This window comes from Protopterus annectens, chromosome 4.part0 (genome assembly GCF_019279795.1).
Source record: "Protopterus annectens isolate FY-2018-M chromosome 4.part0, PAN1.0, whole genome shotgun sequence".
NCBI lineage: Eukaryota > Metazoa > Chordata > Ceratodontiformes > Protopteridae > Protopterus > Protopterus annectens.
The window spans coordinates 1,374,127,557-1,374,152,371 of NC_056733.1; the positions used below are offsets into that span (position 1 = coordinate 1,374,127,557).

Sequence of the window (24,815 nt, forward strand, 5' to 3'; positions counted from 1 at the left end):
ATACACACACACACACAGACACACACACACACACAAACACACACACACATACATATATACACACACACACACACACACACACACACACACACACACACACACACACACTCACACACACCTGGTTGAATTTCAATCTCACTGTTACACAAATCAAATTGCTGACAACCATTTCACTGAAATGCCATATAATCCAATTCCAAATAGCAGAAATATCATATAGACGCAATCACCCAAGGAAAAATCTTTAAAAAAAAAGTTTTTGCAGGAGACCATCCATGTGGGGGATTTGTCCCTCACACACCCCTTTACTAAAATATATTAACTCCACGGTTGCAGAACTGTGGAAAATGTGAAAATATCACTCACATGAAATCTCACCAGTACTCAACTGGAAATTACACCAGCAGTGATTATGGTGATAACCCCAATTGCATTTTCATATACTTTTCATATTTATACTGGTGTTTTACAAAACTGTGTGCAGCTGTCACATTCAGTGAGAGTGACTGACTTTCAACCAATTAATCATTCAAATAAATGCACTTTTAACCTTTTTGGCTCAGTGGTTTGTCATTCAGTGAAATAAGCATTCGACCAAATGCAGGAATTTATACCTCTCTATATATACACACACACACAAACGTAAACAGAGATAATACAGATATAGAATAGCCCTTAATCGCTTACCTCCACAATCAGGAACACATACAGAAATAATCTGGACCACTTTTAAAATATTAGCACAATTAAATTCAGAAGTCGATGCAATACGAGAATGTAAATCAATATGCATTAGTAAAAGAAGTCTACAACTCCAATTATTGTAGTAATTTATTAAATATAATCCATCACTTCTTCTCCCCAAACCTCCAATTTCAGGTGAGGAACAGAGCAAAATTTTGCTTCAAAATCATGGACAGCTGAGAAGTATGAAGAGAGAAAACGTATAGTCTTGCTAAGGCAGTATAATAAAAACGTGCAGTCCTGCTAAGGCATTATAATACTTCTACAACTGAGGAGTGAAAACATAACTATTACTGAGCTATAGGGAACAAACAACTGTAACATCCATTGGCAGCATTGTTTGCCAAAAGCAGCTATGTAAAACTTAACATTCTGGTTTTTATTTTCAAAATTAGAGTGAACTAGCTCTCACCAGCAGTCAGATCCAGATCCAACAATATTTTACCCAAAGTAGAAATGAGCTGAACCAGTGGAAGCACTACTTTCTTTTGCATGTCTGAACCCAACTAGCAACTTGGGGAGACCAACGTGCTCACCGCAGCCTCCGTCTTTCTTAACCTACCCTGTTATATCCTTTTCGCTAGGATAATTAACTATAAATAAACAAAAAAATACCTCAGATGACTGCAAATTGTTTCAAGCTATGGATAGAACAGATCTATATCGCTACTATAAATAATCAGTAACTGTTACACTATATTTCAACTGCCTGCTGTAAAAAAGTTGACCTAACCACACCTCGTGCTTTGACACATGATGACACATAGGCTCTACCCAGATGGAAGTTCCTGTTCAATAACTACAGATAAATAATGTAAGCCAGGGTTAGCTGCTCACCTCCTGTGTAGCCTATAACCTTTAGCGTGGCCACAAAATAAACCGCAAACTAATAAGCTTAGTAACTAAGCTTATTAGTTTGTGGTTTATTTTGTGGCTAAGCTTATTAGTTCACGGCACCCCTGTGAGAAAGCCGCAGCAACCCAGGGTGCCGTGGTGCACACTTTGGGAATTCCTAGATTAGGTCATGCTTACAACAAAGTGCAAAGACTTCTCATGTTCTTGTGAATGATTTAAAACTGCATAGTTCATCAGCTGTGGAGCTCAAAGCACACCTGCAAATGGTCAAGACTTTTTCACATGATATAAGAATGTCATTTGGTTTTGATAAATGTGCAAAAGCAACCTTTAAAGAGCAGGAAGGCTGCAGTAGCAAGAAAACAGTTTGGGATATGAATGCGATATAAAAGAATTTGAGCAAGACGGAGTGTATAAATATTTGAGAAATGATGAAGGATCAAAAATAAAACAGAGCAAATGCAAACAAAACTCAGTAAAGAATATTTTAGAAGAATAAAATTAATAATGAAAACAAAAACACCCTGACATCCACAAACAAAGTCCAAGCTATAAACTAATTTGCCCTTTCTGTTCTAATTTATATTTTTGGGGTGATTAACTTGCCCTAAATGTAGTAGATCAGTTGGACAGGAAATCAAGACAAATGCTTCACGCTTACCAAATGATATATGATATAAGATACCCAGAATTGTTGAACATGCTCCATCTTAGCAAAACCAAATCTACATGAGCTACATGAACTAGGGATATGAACCTCAACACAACAATGAATAGAACATGCTGGAGGGATAGATTCCCTTCGCAGAGACTTCCCTTACTATGAAACAGGGTCCCGATCTACATAAGACAGAGCCCCTCACTATCACTCTTGAAGAGGAACCTTGATGAGTGGATGGGTAACAGAAAGTTCACACCAACAGCACTACTAGATAGGGGCCAAGGGTACTAGCTGCTAGTACAATGCTCTAGGGAACTACTAAAGGGGTGGTGAATACCGCACAACGTGGCTGGGCTAATATATGCCTTCAGGCAGACAGCCCAGTACCAACCTATGAACCTATATAAAAATCACTGTATTAAAAGATTATATATCCCTCATTCTGAAGGAGGTATGAGTCTCCTCAAAATTGATTACATGTAATGATCTACAATTGTAGGATTGTATACATATCTGCTGACTTCATCAGATCCAAACATAGTGAATGTTTTGAAACACGAAGAGAACAAATCTAAGATGACTTCCCTGCTTAATTTAGCAGAAGCATATTGGTGTGAAGCAGGAATGGCAACCAAACAAGTAGACAAAAATCAGGCACCAACTAAATATGCCAAAAAAATAAACAAAAGAATATAAAGAGAAGGATCAAATCACAAGGCAAGAAATGTGGAAAAGACATAAATATAGCTGCAAGTACAGAAAAATCCTGTAACAACCTCATGTCAATCAGGCTCTGATACAGGAATGCTTAAGGAGAGGTTAATTTAAGACAAAATCTAAAAAGTTAATATTAGCAGTCCAGGATAGTGGACTATGTACACTTTGGGGTACAAGATCCATTGAACATGTGGGAGAAACAAACAAATGCAGGTTCTGTAAAAACGAACTGGAAATAGTCGGACATCCTGGGTATGATATACTAATGGCAGATGGCCTGTATACTGTAAGGAATAATAACGGGGCAAGACTGCTACACTGGGGATTGTTCAAACATTACAAAACTGAAGTAGTTTAGAAGCACTGGAAACATGAGCCAAGAAGTATTATAGAGAATGATCAAGTTTATATCACACGGGATCACCCATTACTAACAGTTCAAAAATACAGTCAAGAAAACCAGATATAGTAGTCCATGAAAAGAAAACAAAAGTAGCACTGATCACTGAAATTGCTACACCCAGTGACTATAGTGTCTTATGTACAAAGAGACACAGACTCATAAAATGCCAGGATTTGCAGACAGAAATGATGGCAATATGGAGGAAGGATATCCAGACAATTTCCATAGTAGTAGGAACAATGTGTCTCATAAAAAAGAATTTACAGTCTTATTAGGTATTTTGCTGATGCATGTAACTCTGCATAAATTGTAGAAGGAGTCAATCCTGGGCACATTGCAGGTGCTGCAAAGAGCACTTTTGACTAACATCATGGACTGAAGCAATACTACTTTTACAAACTTTAATCATACTTTTACATAGGGATGGGGTCCCTTACCATCACCATATTAGAAACCCAAAATACTAGCACTAATCTATGAACCTATGAATCTATGAACCTATGAACTTGCAAAAATTAAACTTGAACATCACTGCAACATTTTGGAAAAGGCAAATCCATTTTCCATTCATGGCAGAGTCATGTTTCTTCTTAGCTGTCTTTTCTTCAAACTTCTATGCAAAGACACACAATCTACTCTGAGACTAACTTCATCCAACCCACACTACTACTTAAGAAACAAATCCAGTGATAGCCCTACTCTCATAACTCTAGCAACTAAACTTCATCCCATGGACAACATCTTCTCTGTTCTTACCTCAAAACTTTGGCAGTCCTTGCCACCTGATCGTGCTGAAATCAGAGAATGCAAAAAAATTAGATGTCAGTTCAAACAACACCTAGCTGAACAATATAAGTGTACATATCAGAACACAGATCATGTCACCTAACTCCCATGGTTACATTCTTCTCAGAAAACCTTTGCTTAATATCCTAACCTCTCCAACATATAAACTCATACCCATCACTACCCCATCTGTCTATTCCACACTATATATGTAAATCCACATTTCCTTTTATTAGTTCTCATATTGCAGCTCTTGGTATTCTACAACTTCTGCTCTATTCAGTGCTAATATTTCCCTTCATATTTGTATATTTTACAGGAGAGGACCAAGGACCAAACCCTGTGGGACTCCACTCGTGACTAGTCAGCAGTCTGACTTGGAGTAAGCTACTTTCACACTGTGGGTTCTATCTGTGAGCCAGTTTGCAACCCACCTAGTGATACAGGGGTTGATGCCTAGCTTAGCAAGTTTTTCTATGATTCCTGAGTGGGGAATGGCATCAAAAGCCTTGGCCAGATCAACGTAGGCTGTATGAACCATCCTGCCTTCATCCACAACTCTGGTGACTAACTGAAAGAATTGTCATCATCCCCTTTGGGAAACCACCCAGTTCCCATGAATTACCACATTGATAGTAGTCCAATGAACCCAGAAGGTGTTATAAGAGATCTAGGAACATAGGTTGACAGCAACCTCTCTTTTGATCACCATATTGCCATTGTGGTCAGAAAGTCCTTCTATGTGGCACATCTCATTACTAAGGGTTTTGCATCCAGGAAGAAAGAGGTCATTGTCTACCTCTACTCTTCCCTCATTAGGCTAATCATCGAGTACAATGCCCCATTTGGCATGTACCTCACTAGACACCTGCAACAACTGGAAAGGCCGCAAAAGTACCTCACAAAGAGGATCCTATGCCTTAAACACTTGTCCTATATGGGCAGACTCAAAACACTCCAACTATTCTCTGTCTCATATTGCCTAATTAGAGGCAATCTCTGATTGACTTATAAAGCCATGTCTGACCCAGCTCTGTTAGAAATGCTACATCTAAAGAAATCCCAATCCCACCACACCACATGCTCCAAAGACCTCAACCTCATTACCACAATTAACAGAACAGGTTGGAGGGACAGGTTCATAACCCAGAGACTGCTCATGTTATGGAATAGACTACCCATACATGTCAAGCAGAACACCTCGCTGACCCTCTTCCGGATAAATCTTGATGAGTGGATGGGAAACAGAAAATTCACCCTGGGGATAACTCCAGTGGATCTACTCGATAGAGGCACTGGGAACTAAGGTCAGGTGGCACTATGCCAGGGAAATCCTATGGCTAGGCTTGTAAAGGCCCTAGGGCCATTAGCCTAGTACACATTTATGAACCTATGAACCTAAATACTATGTCCACCCTTTTGGCTGGACAATAAACATCTGTATTATGCACTGCATACTTCTGATCCTACTTTTTAAAATTTCTTGTAAATATGTGTATATTTTTTTTACATTTATTCTACAACATGCCATTATACTATATAACTTAGTTATAGCTTTAATGTTAATTTACTGTTACTATGCATGTAACCAGGGAAGACCCTGCAGATGGTCAAATTTGATCAGAGCTCTATCCCAGCAAATGAAAATAAACAAAATAAATTAAAAAAATAAAGTAATTGAAAGAAATATGTATTCATAAACATTCATGCAAGGAGAATGGGACACGTACATTACAAAGTAAGAAAACTGCCACTGTGTGATACAAGAGATATACTGCCACTGTGTCATAGCCTACTGTTCATCACCTGTCCACTTTGTGGACCTTAACAGCAATGTCAAAAATACCTGTCATGCACTATCTATATTTGGTCTCCTGCAACCTTCCTAGGCACAAGTATGGGTGCTTTTCCCAGTCTCTGCTTAAGAAGTTGCACTTCTTTGTGTGTACTCCCTGAGCACCGACCATCCTCCCTAGCCCCAGTAAGACATGTGGGCCACACCCCTACACTCCTCACCCCTCTTTCCCTGCCTGGTTCCTTCAGTGCTAGGGCTGTTCCTCGAACCCTAGTTGCCTGAGTTATAGTAAGGGTTCCATCACTCTGTGCCATGAAACCGCTCAGGTGAATTTATCAATAACTTTGTTCTAAGGACCAAAATGGGAAAATGGAAGGTGAGCAAATATGCTGTGGAAGTTATTAGGTTTGCTATGTCTGTTGGCTATTTCTGTATGGGTAGGTATAGCAGAGGCCTTCACTAAAACAGTAGAGTTATCAAGTAATTTATTTAGTTAACATACACTTCCCATACCCTGCAAGATCTGGGCTACAGAGCACTAACCTGTGTTATTTAATATAAGATTTTTCATGAAACCATGGGGCTGAGTTCTGAAAAGACTGTATGTCATGAGAATACCAAACTAACAACTCCAGATATATGTTGTGACAATACCAAACTGACAACTCCGGATATATGTCATGACAATACCAAACTGACAACTCCAGATATATGTTGTGACAATACCAAACTGACAACTCCGGATATATGTCATGACAATACCAAACTGACAACTCCAGATATATGTCATGACAATACCAAACTGACAGCTGCAGATATATGTCACGACAATACCAAACTGACAACTCCAGATATATGTCATGACAATACCAAACTGACAACTCCGGATATATCTCATGACAATACCAAACTGACAACTGCAGATACATGTCATGACAATACCAAACTGACTTCATATATATGTCATGACAATATCAAGCTGACAACTGCAGATACATGTCATGACAATACCAAACTGACAACTGCAGATGAAGAGCTCTTGCAGTTCATAACTGGAAGCAGTAGAGTTGTTTATTATTTATTTGTTGGTTGGATGTCCATTAAAATGTATTATATTTACAATGTCAGACTTTGAAAAAAAGCAATGCATTCAAAATGTTTTAGCAAGGAGGCAAGACCCACTGACTCTCCTAATAAGGTAGGACAATCCCTCTGCATTATTTATTCCTATCCCAAAGTCAAGGCAGATTACAGAACTGGAACTACCTGACTTATTGAATTCTAATTCTGGAGTTATATGCTGTCTGAACTCCAAGCTTTGAGTAATTAATAAAGTACTTACACCATGCTATTATATGATATTAATCTTCTTTTTGTTTGTTTGTTTTTTTGTTCGTATTTTTCAATTTAGAAACATGTCATATATACAAAGATGAGACATACATACATAGTACACTACTCAAACAAATGCTGTGGTAGTGAAAGTCTTAACTTCATCAGTCTGCATTGGTAATACTTCTGAAGTCACTGCCTTGTATGTGACAAATCTTTATATCTCTAAAAAAAGCCCACCAATATTCAGTCTTTGCACAGATGTGCAGTCATGTTTCAAATGTGCTAAATGTAAACTTCACTCTTAATGGATAGTTTTTTATGATTTTTTTTTTTATTTGAATATGTGTCATGAACAAAAATCACTCATGATCACTAATGAAACATGTAAATCTGCACATACACATTTTGTAATACTGCTCTTACAGCATAGCCTGTCAACTCACTGGAAGGTCACCTCCCTTAGTGAACTTTGAAGCTCCACGTTTTCTTCTTTGACTGATTGGTTGTTCTGGGCCTTTTTTTCCTACTGCCATTTTGTCATCCTTTTTCATCCATCACAGCTGAACTCTGAGTGGAAAAGGTGCTAATATGTCTTTTCATAGCACATCTACACCCAACTCCAGTGTTGCTTTGAGCATATGCTTCACAACTTGAAGATTCATACTTTTACTGTTAGAGTCTGACCAATGTGTATATGTATGAAAAGCAATGCTTGATTATTTTGTCATCCTTTTACCTGTATACTATAGCCCTGGCATTGTTGTGAGTGTTTGTAGAAACTGCAGTAGTACAGACTTGCACTTCTCAACAATACTAAATTAAGTAAAATGATCCATCATTGTAAAGACACTAAACCACCACTAAAAAATGAACAGAAAAAATAGTAAACTAAAATAATAAACAAAACAAGCATAGAATTAAAGGTAGGGAACAAAGTGAAACATGAAACTGAAACCTCTTGCATTTTGCAATAAATGGAAACTTTTGACAAAGAAACGTTGTTATCATGCACTGACACAGTCTGAGTGACAATGCTCACTATGACACCATGAAAATGGCCACTTACCCTTTAAAATATGGATAATCTAATAGATAAAACAATTTATAAAGGAAAAAACTGCAGGATTACCTCAGTAAATGTTAGTAGCAATATACCTAAAGATTGAAAGTCGGTCAATTTCTATTGTTTATGCCAAGAAAAGAACAGAAACAGATGGGAAGCTGCAAAGAGAAGGGAGGAGAGATAATTTTATTATTATTTCTCATGATAAAGAGTTATTCAAGCGCATGTACTAGAAGAAGATTTTTATTTTATTTTATTTTATTGGATATTTCATATTGAAGGGGTACACCAATCACAACTACCCATTTGCACATACTGTCCGGGATAAGATAAAATAAAATGGATGGTTTTAACACTTTGCACAGAATACAACTGAAGCAATCTCTAGATCTAAAAACAAGTAAGTACATAATTTCAAAAGAGCAGTTAGTCATGTTCTCAAGTTAAGTAGTCATGAAATAACTGGACAAAAATTAAAATGATAAGAAGTTGTATGACTGGAGCTAAAGAACGACCTGTAGCTTAGTAAATGTCTCTGAAATGAAAGAAGGGTCAGCTTTATTGTCAATCAATGCCTGCACTCTTTCAAGCTTCTCTGCAAAATTATAGTTTGTCCACAGGATTTGACTGAATGTGATGAGCTTGATGCTATGAACATTACCTCCTCCCAAAAGGTCACCAGTGATACAGATTCTGTTTGCTTTCTTGTGGGTTCTACATTATGGTACAATAGTTAGTACATAGGAATGGCCAGACTGCTACAATGGGATTAAAAAAATGTACTGATAATCTTTAGAGTAAATACACATGCGTAATTAAGTAAATATCTAGAAAACATCCATTATGTTTGTGTGACAAGTATATAGGAATGGCCAAACTGCTAAAAATGGACTGATAATCATTGTAGTAAATGCACCTGAGCAATAAAGTAAATATTTACAAACAAAACCATTATGCTGGTATGATAAGTATACAGGAGATGCCAAACTGCTAACTGGAACTAAAAAATAAACTAATCACAATTTCAGCCAATGCTATTGAATGACAAAGTAAATATTTGAAATGAAAGAGACACTTATTTCAACTACATTTTCAGTATGCATCTACAGCTCCATATTGCTATCCATGCGCAACTCAGAGGATGTGCACTCTAGCATGTAATCAAATCTTCCATGTGAAAAGAGGGTGATAAATGAAATATCAAAAGCAGTCAATTTCTTCAGATTTTTTTTGCAAAAATTATACACCATCATAAAATAAATTTTTCGACTGAATAATAGAAAGCTAGCTCCAAAAAAGATTGCTTATTACATTTTAAATCAGGTGATGGAACACTGTATAACCAACTAATTTCACATAAAATGCAAAGGATTTTTTTTTCATACAGACTGTCTAAATGATATATTCACCTTGAAAAGTTGGAGCTGTCTGCATCTGTAGTCTGATCTTCACCAAATCCACAGGACAACCAATTCCAACAGAGATTAACCCAGTAACCATGCTAGCAAATGCCACATCAGAAAGTGTAGGCACAGCCTTCTCTTGTCCACACCGATACTGAGTGATGAGTCTTTGCACATTACTGAATATACCAAACACCACAGAGTTGTAAACAGCAATGCTGGCCAGTGGGAAGGACATTCCTTTGAAGAATCCTGTAGCCTGGGAGTGGGGTGGAGGGTGAAGCAAAGTACATTTGCAGTAGTAACAATGTCATACAGCACAGTCTAATACAACAACAATCTTCCATTTTACAAATAAATGCAGGCAATTTTGTCATTTGTAATTATGCTACTGTGGCACTCTAAATTATCAGCTCAACCTATCCCACACCTGTCAATTAATGTGTACTAAGTCTGATACCACTGCTCCAGTTCAGAAATTATATACATTTCTATTTATACTGGCCATTATATTTTAACAGACTTGTGTTTCAGTTTAAGAAAGTTTTCAGTTATTTATTTATTTATTTTTTACTTAGCATGTTATGATACTGGTATACAGACTCAAAGTAAAGTGAAGCATTACTATATATTTGATTCAGTAGTTGTTTTAGCCTGTCATTTTGTGTACTGATTCACCACACACACACACACACACACACACACACACACACACACACACACACACACACACGCCATGTATACATACAATATAACCCTCTTCTATACTGCTAAAATGGTCAAAGTGAAATGTTTTTCAAATTGAAAATGTAGTGGATATCTTCATTGATTAACTTGCTCTTACTTGGAAGAAAGTTACTTATATTCCCCACACACACACACACACACACACACACACACACTTTGCTTTGAGAACTGAGTGGGCAGTGGATGCAGTCAGCATGCTCACTCTAGGACATGGAGGTGGTGGTTCATATGACAGTGAGTGAGTAAACAAGTGAAAGTACAGGTTTAGCAATTTTGCTGATGATCACAGAATGCCAGAGTTAATGGATTTTTTCTATCTTCCCTGGTATTGTGTCATCCACAGTAAGTTCAAATGTAATAACATGGGCACAGGAGACATAGACCCCCCTCCAAAAAAAAACTCTTTCACCCAAGTTGTTACTGTTTTCAGTGATTCATTGGTTTAGTATTGTTAATGAGCTGGAATCAGATAATACATATTCAATGATTTGATGTTTCATAAACTATTTTGTGTGTGTGTGTGTGTGTGTGTGTGTGTGTGTGTGTGTGTGTGTGTGTGTGTGTGTGTGTGTGTGTGTGTGTGTGTGTTGTAACACTTAAAATATCTAAACTCATAATACCCATAGTATTATAAAAGTAAACCTATTATATGCGAGGAGAAACTCTCTCTGCAACCCCACACCCCACAACTTATATATACCAACTCTGATATCACTCAATACTGGGATAAGGACAAATTTCTATTTATAGACATTTTCAATATTCTGAGCTTTAGCTATTTTGAGCAAGAAACAGCTTTTAGATATTTTAACTTTTGATCAAATGACTGGAACCTACACACACACACAAAATATAACAGTCTATTGATGTGGTTCACACTGAAAGACATCAGTGGCCCATTCCACAGGATAATACAAATATAAGTGAAAGGTATCCAAGGTATCCTATCTTTTACTTCTACTGCTAGTGAAGGGTGCTGACAGTGACAAATAAGTCACAGTGTGCATAGGGGGGGGGGGGGTCATACCTCTCAAAACACTTAGTGTAAGAAATCTGGAGAAATCCTAAAATAATGGGGGAGGTAAAGTCCCAAAAATAGGGACATATTTTAAATACTGTTTTTATAAACTCAAAAAAGTTGCTAGAATAACAGGTTTTGCATTTGCATACATTTTCTGAAGACTATGTAGTCTGAAACTCAAATGTATGTTATTATTTATTGACTTAAATTCTTCATGATTTGCTAAAAAAAAACAGAAATTGTATGAGGAACAGGCCATAAATATGAGGCCAAAATCGGGACATTCTGCAAAAATCTGCACAAATGCATAACATGGTACATGTGCAGAGCCTTATTTACATGTTCTAACCTCAACTCTATTCCTGACTCTAACTTTAACTATTATGTTATTAAAAAACTTTTTTTAACATTACCAACAGGCAGACATACTCTTTTTGCAGGTCAGTTTTTTTCCTCTGATCATAAAAGGATAATAATTGTTTTCCTGTGATCATTGTAGCTTCAGTATTTTTTTTTTCTTTCAGGTATGTGTTGTTGCTGTGTTGGCACTGATATGATGTGCACCAGGGTTTCAATATGATGTCATTCCACAACATACTCATGCATATATAAATACGGGTATTGTGTTTTTTGCAGGGGTGTAATTCTTCTGCACTCTTGACACCCCTGAAATCCACGGTTGCACAAACATGGGGAAAAGGGAAAAGATCACACACCCACACTGCAATCACTGTCAGCATACAAATGGCAATTTAAAAGTTCAACAGATGGGAGTTAAGCTTGATCACATGTAGCACATCAGCTTTGAATTCAATAAGATCTACGGCAGCCTTATACAAGTACCTGTCCTTGTATCTGTTTGTAATGTAAGTTACAAGAAGTATAGTCCATCAACAATGCTTATGGTTAGGTACTGTATATACTTGTCTACCTCCACTTTCATTACCTACCTGTAAATTAGTGTCTTGGTTATCTTGGTACTCATAGATATGTAATATGTTATGCTTTAAAACCCTTTATTTATGCATCATGCTATCATCATAAGGTAGCCATTACAGGGAACAAAAAAACTAAAAAAAAAAAAAAAAAAAAAAGATTACTACTGAAGGGCATTTGCTTATATATTTTCATATGGCAACTGCATGTCAAAGTTATCTAAAATGGGACTTATTCCTTAAACAGATATTTTATTTACTCAATTTCACTGAATCGTATAAAAATTTACTTTTCATTATCCCTAAAGAAGAATGTTTGCTGCCTCTTGTTTTTTTTTTTTTTTTTTTTTTTTTAAGTGAGGTGTTTATTTTATTGTGTGACTGTCTATATGCCATACCATTACAGAGGTGGGAAACTTACCTCAACATAACTTCTGAAAATCATAGATAGTAAATGAAGGAAAGGCTGTGCTGTGAATGTAGGAGCTAACATTATACACAGTAGCTTTCATAGCTACATTCATTATGTTAAAGTCCCACAGCTTTGTCATCTGTATCTTCCACATTTTAGTTATAGCCATTGTATGAAATGTACTTTCTAAGACATAAAGTATGGGCCGGATTCACAAAGGCTTGCACGGAGTCTAAGAGTAGAGTAAGACTCCAGACAGCCAATATGTCTGCCAAGCGATCCAGAAACAGCTGGCAGGGGCATGCATGAGAGCTCCTAAAACTACCCTTGCACGGACAGTGTTATGTTATGCAAATTACCTCATTTGCTGCTGAAAGCTATGCAAATGAGATAAATTTGCGATCCAGGAAACACTAACCTGTCCGAGTAAGAGTAGTGTTATTTGCAGAAATGTACTCCGTTGGTAACGGAGTACCGTTCTGCAAATAGCAAAACGGAGCTATGACAGCTCCAAATAAAGGATGCATCCAGTTGAGGAAGCATGCCAATAGCCAAATATAAGGCCATTGGCATTTTTATCGGTTGCAAAATAATAAAAAATATTTTTTTCCCCGATCTCCGATGTTTAAGCATAGAGCAGCATCGCGCAAACGTGCGGCGCTCTAAAAAACAGAAAAAAATAAAATAAAAGCCAAAAAATAGGCATTTTATTAAAAATATTCATCTGCCATGCAGGTGAATGGCAGGCTGAAGACAACATGGCTACTGAGTAGTGGTTGCTAAGGAGGGAAGCTCAGTCTGAGAGATGTAACCAAGCTTTACTAGGCAATCCTATGCAAATGAGGGTAAGGATAGTGAATCCCAATTTTCCCTGCCATGTGAACCATGTCCCTTGAGTGTAAGAGTAGGATTAGGGGAGTAACAGAGTAGAAAATAGGTGACATTATGAGGGGGTACGTTTCAAAGACTGCAAGCTTATTGGAGCAGAGTGGCATATGTTTGCTGTAAGTGACTCAGGACTGGAAGAGGAGTGTCTACAGTTGTCTTAACTGAAACCCAGAAACCGAAGGTGTACGCCGTGGATATCACTAAAGTTTCTTGCAAAGATGCTAACACTGTATGCGCGCGTGTGCACACCTGTAAACCCGTCTAAGCCTGTGTGTGCCCGTGTAAGCCTATGTAAGGCTGTCTAAGCCTGTGTGCACGCATGTGCTCCCACCTAAGCCTGTGTAAGCCTGTGTGCATGCATGTGCACTCGTTTGCACGTGTTTACGCTTGTTTGTGTGTCGCTGCCCCCTGTGGAAACACAAAGGGAAAAGGAAGGAAAAGAAGTAGTAGGAAGTTAACCAAGGAGAACTAGCAGACCTGCCAGGTGAAATCAATCAGAATCAGCCAATTACACAGTCAGTACACTAGCCCAGCCCAGCACTTAAAACTCTGCAAACAACATTCCCCCATGTTTTTCTCAGAAACACTGCAACATTGCAGTCTACAAAGAGAAATGAAAACTTAAAAAGCTTAACTGAGACAAAAAAATGTTAGGGGCTGCCATTGCTATTATAAGTCAACATGTGCAAGATGCTGAGGGTGGTGCCATTGCAAATGCTGCTGAGCAACCCACAGTGAGGAGACGGAGAAGAGTGTACAGACCCAGGGTAACCTACCAGGGGCTACATGAGCTGGAGATAGTGGAGCGCTACAGAGTGGACAGAGACCTCCTGCAGCAAATTGTTGAGCTGTGCAGGCCACGCCTCACACACAGAACCAGCAGTGGGGAACCCATCCCAGTGGAAACCAAGGTGTTGGCCTAAGAATACTAGCAATGGGTACCTTCCAGAGACCAACTGGTGATATAATGGGGATTTCACAGGAATCAGCATCCAGGGTACTGCACCAGTTCCTGAATGCACATGTCGGTGATTATGTATATTTCCCCAATTCCCGTGAGGTATTGGCCAGCAATGTGCATCTCTTCCAGCAAATAGTGGAATACCCTGAGGTGGTGGGTGCAATTGACTGCATGCACATACACATCAACGCACCAGCCGGTGAGCGGGGTAGGGTCTACATCACCTGCAAGGGCTTCCCACTCCATCAACTGCCAGGTCATGTGCGATGCCCAGGGCATAATACTGAATGTGTGTGCTGGCTGCCCTGGAAGCTACCATGATTCCCATATCTGGCATCTGACGCAGCTGTACCAGACATCTGACAATGGGGACATCCCTGACAGTCACCTAGTGGGGGATGCTGGATATGCACTAGAGCTGTGGCTGATGACACCCATCAGAAATGCACACACACCTGAAAAAGAACTCCATAATGAGGCACACGCACAAACACGAAATGTAATCGAGTGTGTGTTTGGGATGCTCAAGTCACGGTTCGGGTGCCTGGATACATCTGGTGGAGCCTTGCAGTACTCACCAACTACATGTACCCAAATTGTCATGGTATGTGCCATGCTACACAATATGATCCTGCGAAAACAGCTGCAGCAGGAACAGCATGGGGCAGGGCCAAACAGCCTCCCACCATTGCCAAGGCCTGCACAGGCACAGTGTGACTCGGAGGAGGAACAACCTGAGCCTGCCCCATTAGGCAGAAGGAGGCGTGCCCAGTATGCCTTAGCCTTGGCAAAGAGGCAATGCAAAGCACATACACTGGCTCAGTAGGAACCCTGGAAATGATACCTCTCTCTAACTTGCACATAAAATAAAAGGGATGCCTAACTTGACACTACCTGTTTCCAAACATGTATAGGGAGTGTTGTAGTATGTGCATCCGACATAAGCAGCCCTGCAGCACCACCTGAGGCATGATTGCCATGTTTTAAGCAATATAAAGCAGTGCTAAGCAGCTTTTACCAATATTTAGTATATGTACACTAAATTGCCCATGCTAACTAGCGCAATGTCAGGCAACATTGAGCAATGTTGGGCAAGGTCGGGCAAAGTTGAGCAAAGTCAGGTAAACATGCTCATATTAGCTTTACTGTCTCTTAAGCAGTCTGGTCTGCCCAGCATGAAAATAAAAAGCAGTGACAGGGCTTGAACCCAGGATACTGTGCACTATAGTCACAGCACTGAACCACTAAGCCATGATAGCATTTCAGTAGCACAAACGCAGCAGGACAATTGTACAGTAATGCAAACACAAAGAAATGCTGTAACATGCACCTAAAGAGGCATATGGGTAACCTCCTCCACAGACCTATGCAGACAGAGAACATCAGGCCAGGTGGTGTGATGTGGGTTGTGTAGGCTATGAAGTTGCAATCTAATATACGTGACATTGGACGCTAAGAATTGTAGTACAGTAGTATGCCTCAAGCCAGTATGATAGACAACAGTACAGACTGAAATGGTGTACCGTACATAGCAGTGCAGGCATACCAAATGTGTATAAGTGTCAGGTGAACCCCTCATCCTATGTACACCCACAGTAACAATCAAGTGTGCCCCCAGGTAGAAATGTACAAAGAATAGCTGTCCCCGCTTATGTAGAAATGCTGATAAGTTTATGCAAAGTGTCTCATGGCAGCCCTGCAGGCACAGCATGATCCCTGTTGATCTATGACACAAAGGTGAGGCCTGCTGTAAAACTACAACTTGATGTTTCATACACATATAGTATAAATGTCTATACTGGGTGTGCTGACACACTCCAACAAATGTAGTGGATTTCATTCAGCATCACACTGAAAGGTCATACTGGGCATGCTCGCACACGTAAATAAACGAAGCAAATGTCAGGCAACAACATACTGAAAGGTCATACTGGGCATGCTCGCACACGTAAATAAACGAAGCAAATGTCAGGCAACAACATACTGAAAGGTCATACTGGGCATGCTCACACACTTAAATACGGAGGTGATAATAAAGGATCTATGGACAAATGTGGATAGACATCTCTACTTCCACAAACACATTCACAAAGTTGTCAGAAAATCATGCTATGTGTTCACACAAACTGCCAAGGTCTGTGCATGTAGGTCAAAGGAGGTTCCCACTTCTCATCAGTCATCAGACCCGTCAGAGAGTACCACAACACACTTGCGATGAATCTGACTAGGCACGTTCAGCAGCCAGAAAGACCACTGAAGTACCCTAACAAGAGGATTACTGGCCTCAAACAGCTGCCCCATGTAACAAGACTGAATGTAACCCAATCCGTACTCTGTTGCATACTGTCTACTCAGGAGATCTCTGCCCAACAGACAGGTCCATGTCATGGTTACACTCAGATCTGTTCTGAGTTACAGCTCAGTGGCACTAAATATACAGACCCAACTGATATTGCCAACATCCTGGCAGATAGGATCAGTGTTAACTTTACCCCCCTCTCACCCATGAAAAAGCACATCTCTATAATGGAAGACTGCAAAGTTGCTGTCATCGCGGTTGCACAGGTAAAAAACACTCTCCAAAGCCAGTATCACAGCAGCCATGGGACCAGATAACTTCCCAGACTGTGTTCTACACAAACCACAGAACGAACAGGCACCACACTGATGTACCATGTGCAGTCATAGCCTCACCTCATGCTTTGTGCCTGCTGAATGGTGCGCAGTGATGGTTATCCCACTACACAAGGGTGGAGACACCACGGACCCCAGGAACTAGTGCCCCATTAGCCTGATGAGCCCGCTCTTCAAGGCCATGGAATGTATCATCACACAACTTATAAAAAATTACATTGGTAATCCCCAAACCCTGGACCACAACCATGTTGGGTTTGTAAAATGCAGATCATGTCTCCTAAACCTGATAGATGACACTGAAGCAGTCATTAGAACCGTAGACAAGGGTAAGGTGGTTCGCACAGCCTATGTAGATCCTGCCACAGCTTACAACACCACCCCACACTCTGGAAATATAGATAAACCCACTAAACTAGGTATAAATTGCTATGTCACAAGATGGGTTGACAAAGGCTTACTGACAGAACACACACTGTGAAAGTAGCAGACTCCATGTATGACTTTGGACCAGTGATGAGTGCAGTACCACAGGGTCCAGTCCTGGGTCCTGTCCTGTTTAGTATCTACTTCCCTGAAGTAAACTTTAACATGGAAGGTCTGGGACTACTGAAGTTTCCAGAGGACTGCAAACTAGGAGCCATAATTGTAAACACTAAAGATGTGGACATCTTACAAAAGGGCCTCACTGAGACAGATGGCTGTTGTCAAAGCCATGGGCTCTAGCTCAATGCCAAAAGGTGCATTGTTGTCCCCTTTGTTAAAAATTCAGTAGCCAAGAACTACAACATAGGCGGTAGTATACTTAACACTGAAAGTGTGACAAGAGACCTTGGGTCACAGGTGGACAGTAGACACAACTGTGATAATCACATCCACACAGTAGTCAGGAAACCCTGCTATGTGGCACACCTCATCACAAAATGTGTCTCATGCAGAATAGAAGAGGACATTGTTCCCCACTACTAATCACTCACTAGAACTATAATAGAGTACAACACCACTTTTGCTATGTACCTCACAAGACAACTACAACAACTGGAAATCCTGCAGCAATACCTCACAAAGAGCATTAGTGGCCTGAAATACATGCCATACACAGACCATCTCAAAATGCTCCATCTGTACTCCCTTGCATATCGCCTACTCAGATGTGTTCACTGCCTAACATACAAAGTTATGTCAAAGGCAGAGCTGTTGGACATGCTCCACGTAAAACACTCACAATCCCTCTGACCTTTGGACTCAAAACCACAAGTGAAATACAAAAGGCAGGGGTGTACCCATTTACCTTATGGATACGCACACCTTCAGGTTAGTGGCAGAGCATGAGGCCTTGGAGACCATGCAAGTGCAACTAATATTGGGCAAAGCTGCTCATCAGATTGTAGCCTGCTACAGATCACCTACCTTGTCTCAGGAACCTCACTCAGTATTCCTGAGACCAGTGGAAAATATAAAGGTCCTATCAAACACCATTACATGAGGTGATTACAACTACCCAAACATTGAGTGGGAGAATTACTCGTGTACAACGTCCTTTGCCCAATGTTTCCTAGAGTTTAAAAACTCTAACACCCTGGAACAGCTGGACACCATGCCCACTAGAGGTGACACCATACTGGACATGATCATCACCAACATGGGGTATCAGTGTTCCACAACAGAGATAAAACCCTCACTGGTAATATCAGATCATAAAGTAATCACACTGGACATCCACATCCCACCCCCCACCCCCCACCCAGTTAAAGAAACCACCGTGAAGACATTTTCAAAAGCAAACTGCACACTTCACAAGACCAAAGTGGAAAGTTCCAAAGCCCTCTTGCTATAGGATAATGGTATACAATCTGCCGAATCATTTACAAGTGCATCCTATAAGCATCTACAGGGATTCATGGATCGAGACATCACAAATAAAACCAAGATGCACTCCTCCAAAAATAAGAAAACAATCTGGTGGTCATTGCCCATAAATAAGCTAGACAACAGAAGGAGGAAACTAACACCTGATAGAGCCAACTTCACTAAAGGAAAGGCATCACTGATCATTATTAGGAAGAAACAATGATCGCTCATAAAATAATTCAAGGACAGTTTCTAAAGACAAATTTGCCAAGGAATGTAAGAATAACAACCACAAAGCCTGCCGTAGCTATACCAGACATGTAGGTGTCAACTTCCAAATATGCTGTCAGCTACTGACAAATGGCAAGAAATACACTGAACCAACTTTCATTGCCCACATCCTGGGGGACATGTTCAGTGTAAACTTCCCCCCATCACCCCCAAATGGGCCTGTGTCCATCACAGAAGGATGCAGAGCCCCAGACTTCATGGACATGCAGGTAAAGACAGCCCTCTCCAAAGCCAAGAACACAGCATCAATGGGACTGGATGGTGTCCCAGGCTGCGTCTTACACTAGACCCAAAAGGAACTACACCCTCACCTACATTCACTGCCCAGACTCAATCGTACCATAGGCTATGTACCCAAAAAATGGCATACACTAACAGTCATCCAGCTCCACGAAGGGTGTGCCACAACAGAACCTTGAAACCATTGCCCTATATGTCTACTCAGCCTGGTCTACAAAGCTATTGAGCAAACTGTCATGGAACCCATAAACAGAGACATCGGGGACCTCCAGACACTGGACTCTACACAACCTCACCTTGTTAAAGGCAAATCCTGCCTCCTAAACATAGTTGACTTATTACAAACAGTTACCAAGGACATAGATGGAGGTGAAAGTAGTCCACACAGCCCACCTGGACCTCACTAAGGACTTTTTACACCATTCTCCACTCTGTCATCATGGACACACTTACCAGCCTGAACATTAACAGCTATGTCACAGGATGGGTGGCCAAGTGGCTCACAGATCAAACACACATGTTCAGAGTTGCAGGTGCCATGTCCGACTCTAAGCCAGTCACAAATGGCATCCCACAGGTCTTGGTCCTGGGACCTCACCTGTTCAGTAGACACTGCTCAGAGGTACAGGCAAGCATGGGAGTAGTATGGCTGAACAGGTTTGCAGATGAATGCTAACTGTGGTCCATAATCAACTCTACAGCTGACACACACATCCTCCAGAAGGGGCTTACAGAGACAGATACCTGGTGTCAAAACAATGCCCCAAGCAGAATGCCAAAGAATGCATAGTCATCCCCTTTGGCTAAAACAAAGTGCAAACAAATTACCACATAGGTGGTACTCCAGTATGTACAGAGAAAGTCATGAAGGTCCTGGGGACACAGTTAGATAGTAAACTCTCCTTTGATGATCACATGGCCAAAGTGTTTAGAAATTCCTTCTATATAGCCCACCCAATGTCACCTAATGTAACCCACTTTGTCTAGTCTGATGATGTCACCATCCTACAAATATACCTGTGGAAAGTAAAACTCACAGTAATGTGTATAGTGCGTCATGTAAATGCGTACACCTGTAGTATCATAAACCAGTTAGTTAGGGGTTTGAATCCTGCACTTGACAAGTGTGTGTCTGTTTGTGTGTGATCTCCTTGTAGAGGAGCAACCTTTTGGGAGAGTACTCAAACACCTTAAAAGTGGATTACCAATCTTGTTCAAGTCTGATGATGTCACCATCCTACAAATATACCTGTGGAAATGAGAACTCACAGTAATGTGTTTAGCGCGTCGTGTAAATGCGTACTCCTGTAGTATCATAAACCAGTTAGGTAGGGGTTTGAATCCTACACTTAACAAGTGTGTGTGTGTGTCTGTTTGTGTGTAATCTCCTTGGAGAGGAGCAAGCTTTTGGGAGAGTACTCAAACACCTTAAAAGTGGTATACTAATCTTTGTCAGGTCTGATGATGTCACCATCCTACAAATATACCTGTGGAAAACAGAACTCACAGTAATGTGTATAGCGCCTCGTGTAAATGTGTACTCCTGTAATATCATAAGTCAATTAGGTAGAGGTTTGAATTCTGCACTTGACAAGTGTGTGTGCCTGTTTGTGTGTGATCTCCTTGGAGAGGAGCAACCTTTTTGGAGAGTACTCAAACACCTTAAAAGTGGTATACTAATCTTTGTCAGGTCTGATGATGTCACCATCCTACAAATATACCTGTGGAAAAGAGAGCTCACAGTAATGTGTATAGCGCGTCGTGTAAATGTGTGCTCTTGTAGTATCATAAACCAGTTAGGTAGGGGTTTGAATCCTGCACTTGATGTGTGTGTCTGCTGGTGTGTGGTCTCCTTCGAGAGGAGCAACCTTTTTGGAGAGTACTCAAACACCTTAAAAGTGGTATACTAATCTTTGTCAGGTCTGATGATGTCACCATCCTACAAATATACCTGTGGAAAAGAGAACTCACAGTAATGTGTATAGCGCATCCTGTAAATGCATACTCCTGTAATATCATAAACAAGTTAGGTAGGGGTTTGAATCCTGCACTTGACAAGTGTGTGTGTATGATATATCTTTGGAGAGGAGAAACCCTTATGGAGAGTAGTAAAACACCTTAAAAGTGGTATACTAATCTTGGTCAAGTCTGATGATGTCACCATCCTACAAATATACCTGTGGAAAAGAAAACTCACAGTAATGTGTATAGCGTGTCATGTTAATGCATACTCCTCTAGTATCATGAAGTAGTTAGGTAGGGGTTTGAATTGTGCACTTGGTGAGTGTGTGTGTTCTATGTGTGTGACACTGTTGGTCAATGTGTTGTGGGTTTTGCTTTTACTACTGTATGACATATCAGTATGACAGTAGTATGTGCATTGCACATGTGAGGTAGCTGTATGGCAAATACATATATGTACATGTGACCTCAATTATTGCATATGTGGGAACCCTGCTTTCTCCAAGAACACATCTGTCATCTTTTCCAGAGTGTGCTGCTGCTTTCCAGACCTTAGGTCACATCTGTATGCTTGTGACAAGGCCAGTCACTGCAGTGATGCCTGGCCTAGGTCATCCGTATCACACACACTCATTACGGTTTCTATTGAATTGTGTGAGTGAAGGTTTATGGCCGAGGTATATGTCAGACCTGTTCAAACGCAGCAAAGTCTGTCAATGATGGCTATTCATTATAGGTGTACAACAACCTTTGTGGATATGCATGCAGACCCCTTATTGCTTATGTGATCCACCGAGGGATTTAAAAATACCTTTGGAAATGTGATTATCAAAGAAGAGATGACGTACAACTTGGTTGCATGTACACATCGATACATGTTCTTCATGTTGGTGGCTACTACCTATGTGGTACTGTGGGGATACTATGTTCCATAAAGGTGGATGACTATGCTTTGGTCGGCTTATAGATTTACAGCATGGGTTTGACAACAGGGATCTCTCTGTGTGATACCCTTGTGGAGGATGTGTGTGTCATCTGGAGAATGCATTATAGGCCACAGTATGCATTACCAGACGTGGACGGACATATCCCTACGGTGATTGCTTGTACCTAAGAGAGCTATATGCCAAACAGGAGTGGTCTCAGTAATGGGTGCAGGTGAATACCACTGGTTACTGGCATAGTATAGTACCTGAAGGATCCAAATGTTACTGTGTGTCCTACATCTGTGTGTCAGTTGTATAGACATCATCTAACGATTGGTTATGTTCAGGCTATTGACGTTATGTATACTACCAGAATGCAAAACAATGACAGATAGTAACAGTATCACCCACAGCACAGTGTCAAACTATGTCATACATACATGTGTACTCAAGTTCTACAATGTGTGTAGTACAATGCATAATGGCCACCAATAGAAACTATGTAGTGTTACTGTGTAATACAGGGCATGTCACCCTGCCCATGTGTCCACTATGCACAGACATGCAGACAGTGCACCTCCACAATGTTCACAAATGTACACCTGCAAATCTGTGCCACACACATCCCACACATACTGTCCACTCTCTAACACATGCTGCCAATACTACACACATCAGCCAAGTGGCACGTAGGCAGACAATACACTACTGGAACTAACCCTGGTGTAAACATGACTACAATGACAATCATAGCTTAAATGCATCATGCCTGCTCAGCTACACCTTCAAGCATATCATTACACTCTACTGCTGACAACATGCTAACATTGTTATACTGCTATAAAGTCACCCTGTGCATCAGTACCATGGTAGCCTGTCCCTGCATCGATGTTACAGATGACAGGAGGTGGCACAGGTTTCATCATATGCACAGGGTGTGTTGTTGGTTTGCCAGAGGTCTACAGTGAGACATACAATTGACATGTGTGTGTGTGTGTGTGTGTGTGTGTGTGTGTGTGTGTGTGTGTGTGTGTGTGTGTGTGTGTGTGTGAGGGGCAAGAGTACTGCTATGGGCCAATGTTGATGTAATGTGTGTGGGTATGTGTTAGCCCTAGGTGTCTTGTTTATGTGTGTGTGTGTGTGTGTGTGTGTGTGTGTGTGTGTGTGTGTGTGTGTCTGCATGCACACAGTTCCACCATGTGGCTGCCATATATGGGTATTTGTAGGACAGCCACAGACTGTACCTGCCAGGCTTTACAGATCACCGTCTTGGTTCACGGATACGGTACCTGTACCTGGCAGGGGTGCTACTGACACTATCAGGTACTAAGCCAGACTAGGTACTATCCCCAGAGGTAGATGGATGTACACTGGACCCAGGTCCCTGCTGGGACTGTCCAGAGCCACGTGCACGTGGTCTTCTAGGATGGTCTATGGACAGCCCACCCCCAACATTGCTGGGGCTGGTACTGGCACTACGGGAGCGACTGTGACTTGAGGGACATCCGCAGCAACTGCCAGCTGCTGATGTTGCTGGCATACGTCTACGTTGATGACTCAACCATCCTGCACTGTCCTGACACATGGACATGACATTGCGGAGGACATCTAATGTCTCACCCCAACATCTATCAGTGACCTCAGTGTAATTAAGGATGGCACTTGCTAGGTCAGGGATACTGTCAATTACGGCGATGTTATGTGCCCTCTGTGCCCTTAGTCCCTGTCTGGTGTACTGTTCCATACATGCCTGTGCCTCCATGACAGCCTAGAACATGCGTGAGGTTGTATGACCTGTGGCACGTCTGCCAGTGGCATGATGAGCAGCAGTGCTCCGACGAGAACCCTTGGACATCTGCCTATGTGGTACCCTTCCAGACATCTGGGTATGGCTGCTGTGTCAGGATGCATGTGCCATAGATACCACACTGTCCTGGCCAATGCCGACTGTACGCTGTCCCTCAGCTAAGGGCATTGGTGATGGATGGATGTATTGGCAGTATGACTGTGTGCATGGATGGTGTGGACACTTGTGTACTGTCGATTGGTGGCCCAACAACAGACCCTGGCAAACATGCCTGTGCCTCAACACACCTATCCTCATTATCACTATTTCTGTCAGTGACATCAGGTTCCCTGCTGCAGTGAACCAGCCCAAACTCAGCACCTGTGAGAGGAAGACAGG

At 40.9% G+C, this 24,815-nt stretch overlaps 1 protein-coding gene across 1 annotated transcript in view; it reads right to left on the reverse strand.

Annotated features, from left to right (window-relative positions):
• The window catches only part of SLC25A48 (solute carrier family 25 member 48), a 771,594-nt gene that overhangs the window by 353,965 nt on the left and 392,814 nt on the right, over positions 1–24,815 (reverse strand). The window contains exon 4 of the mRNA XM_044069895.1: positions 9,769–10,021. Coding sequence (XP_043925830.1) covers positions 9,769–10,021 — 253 coding nt within the window. The remainder of the gene's footprint in view (positions 1–9,768; positions 10,022–24,815) is intronic.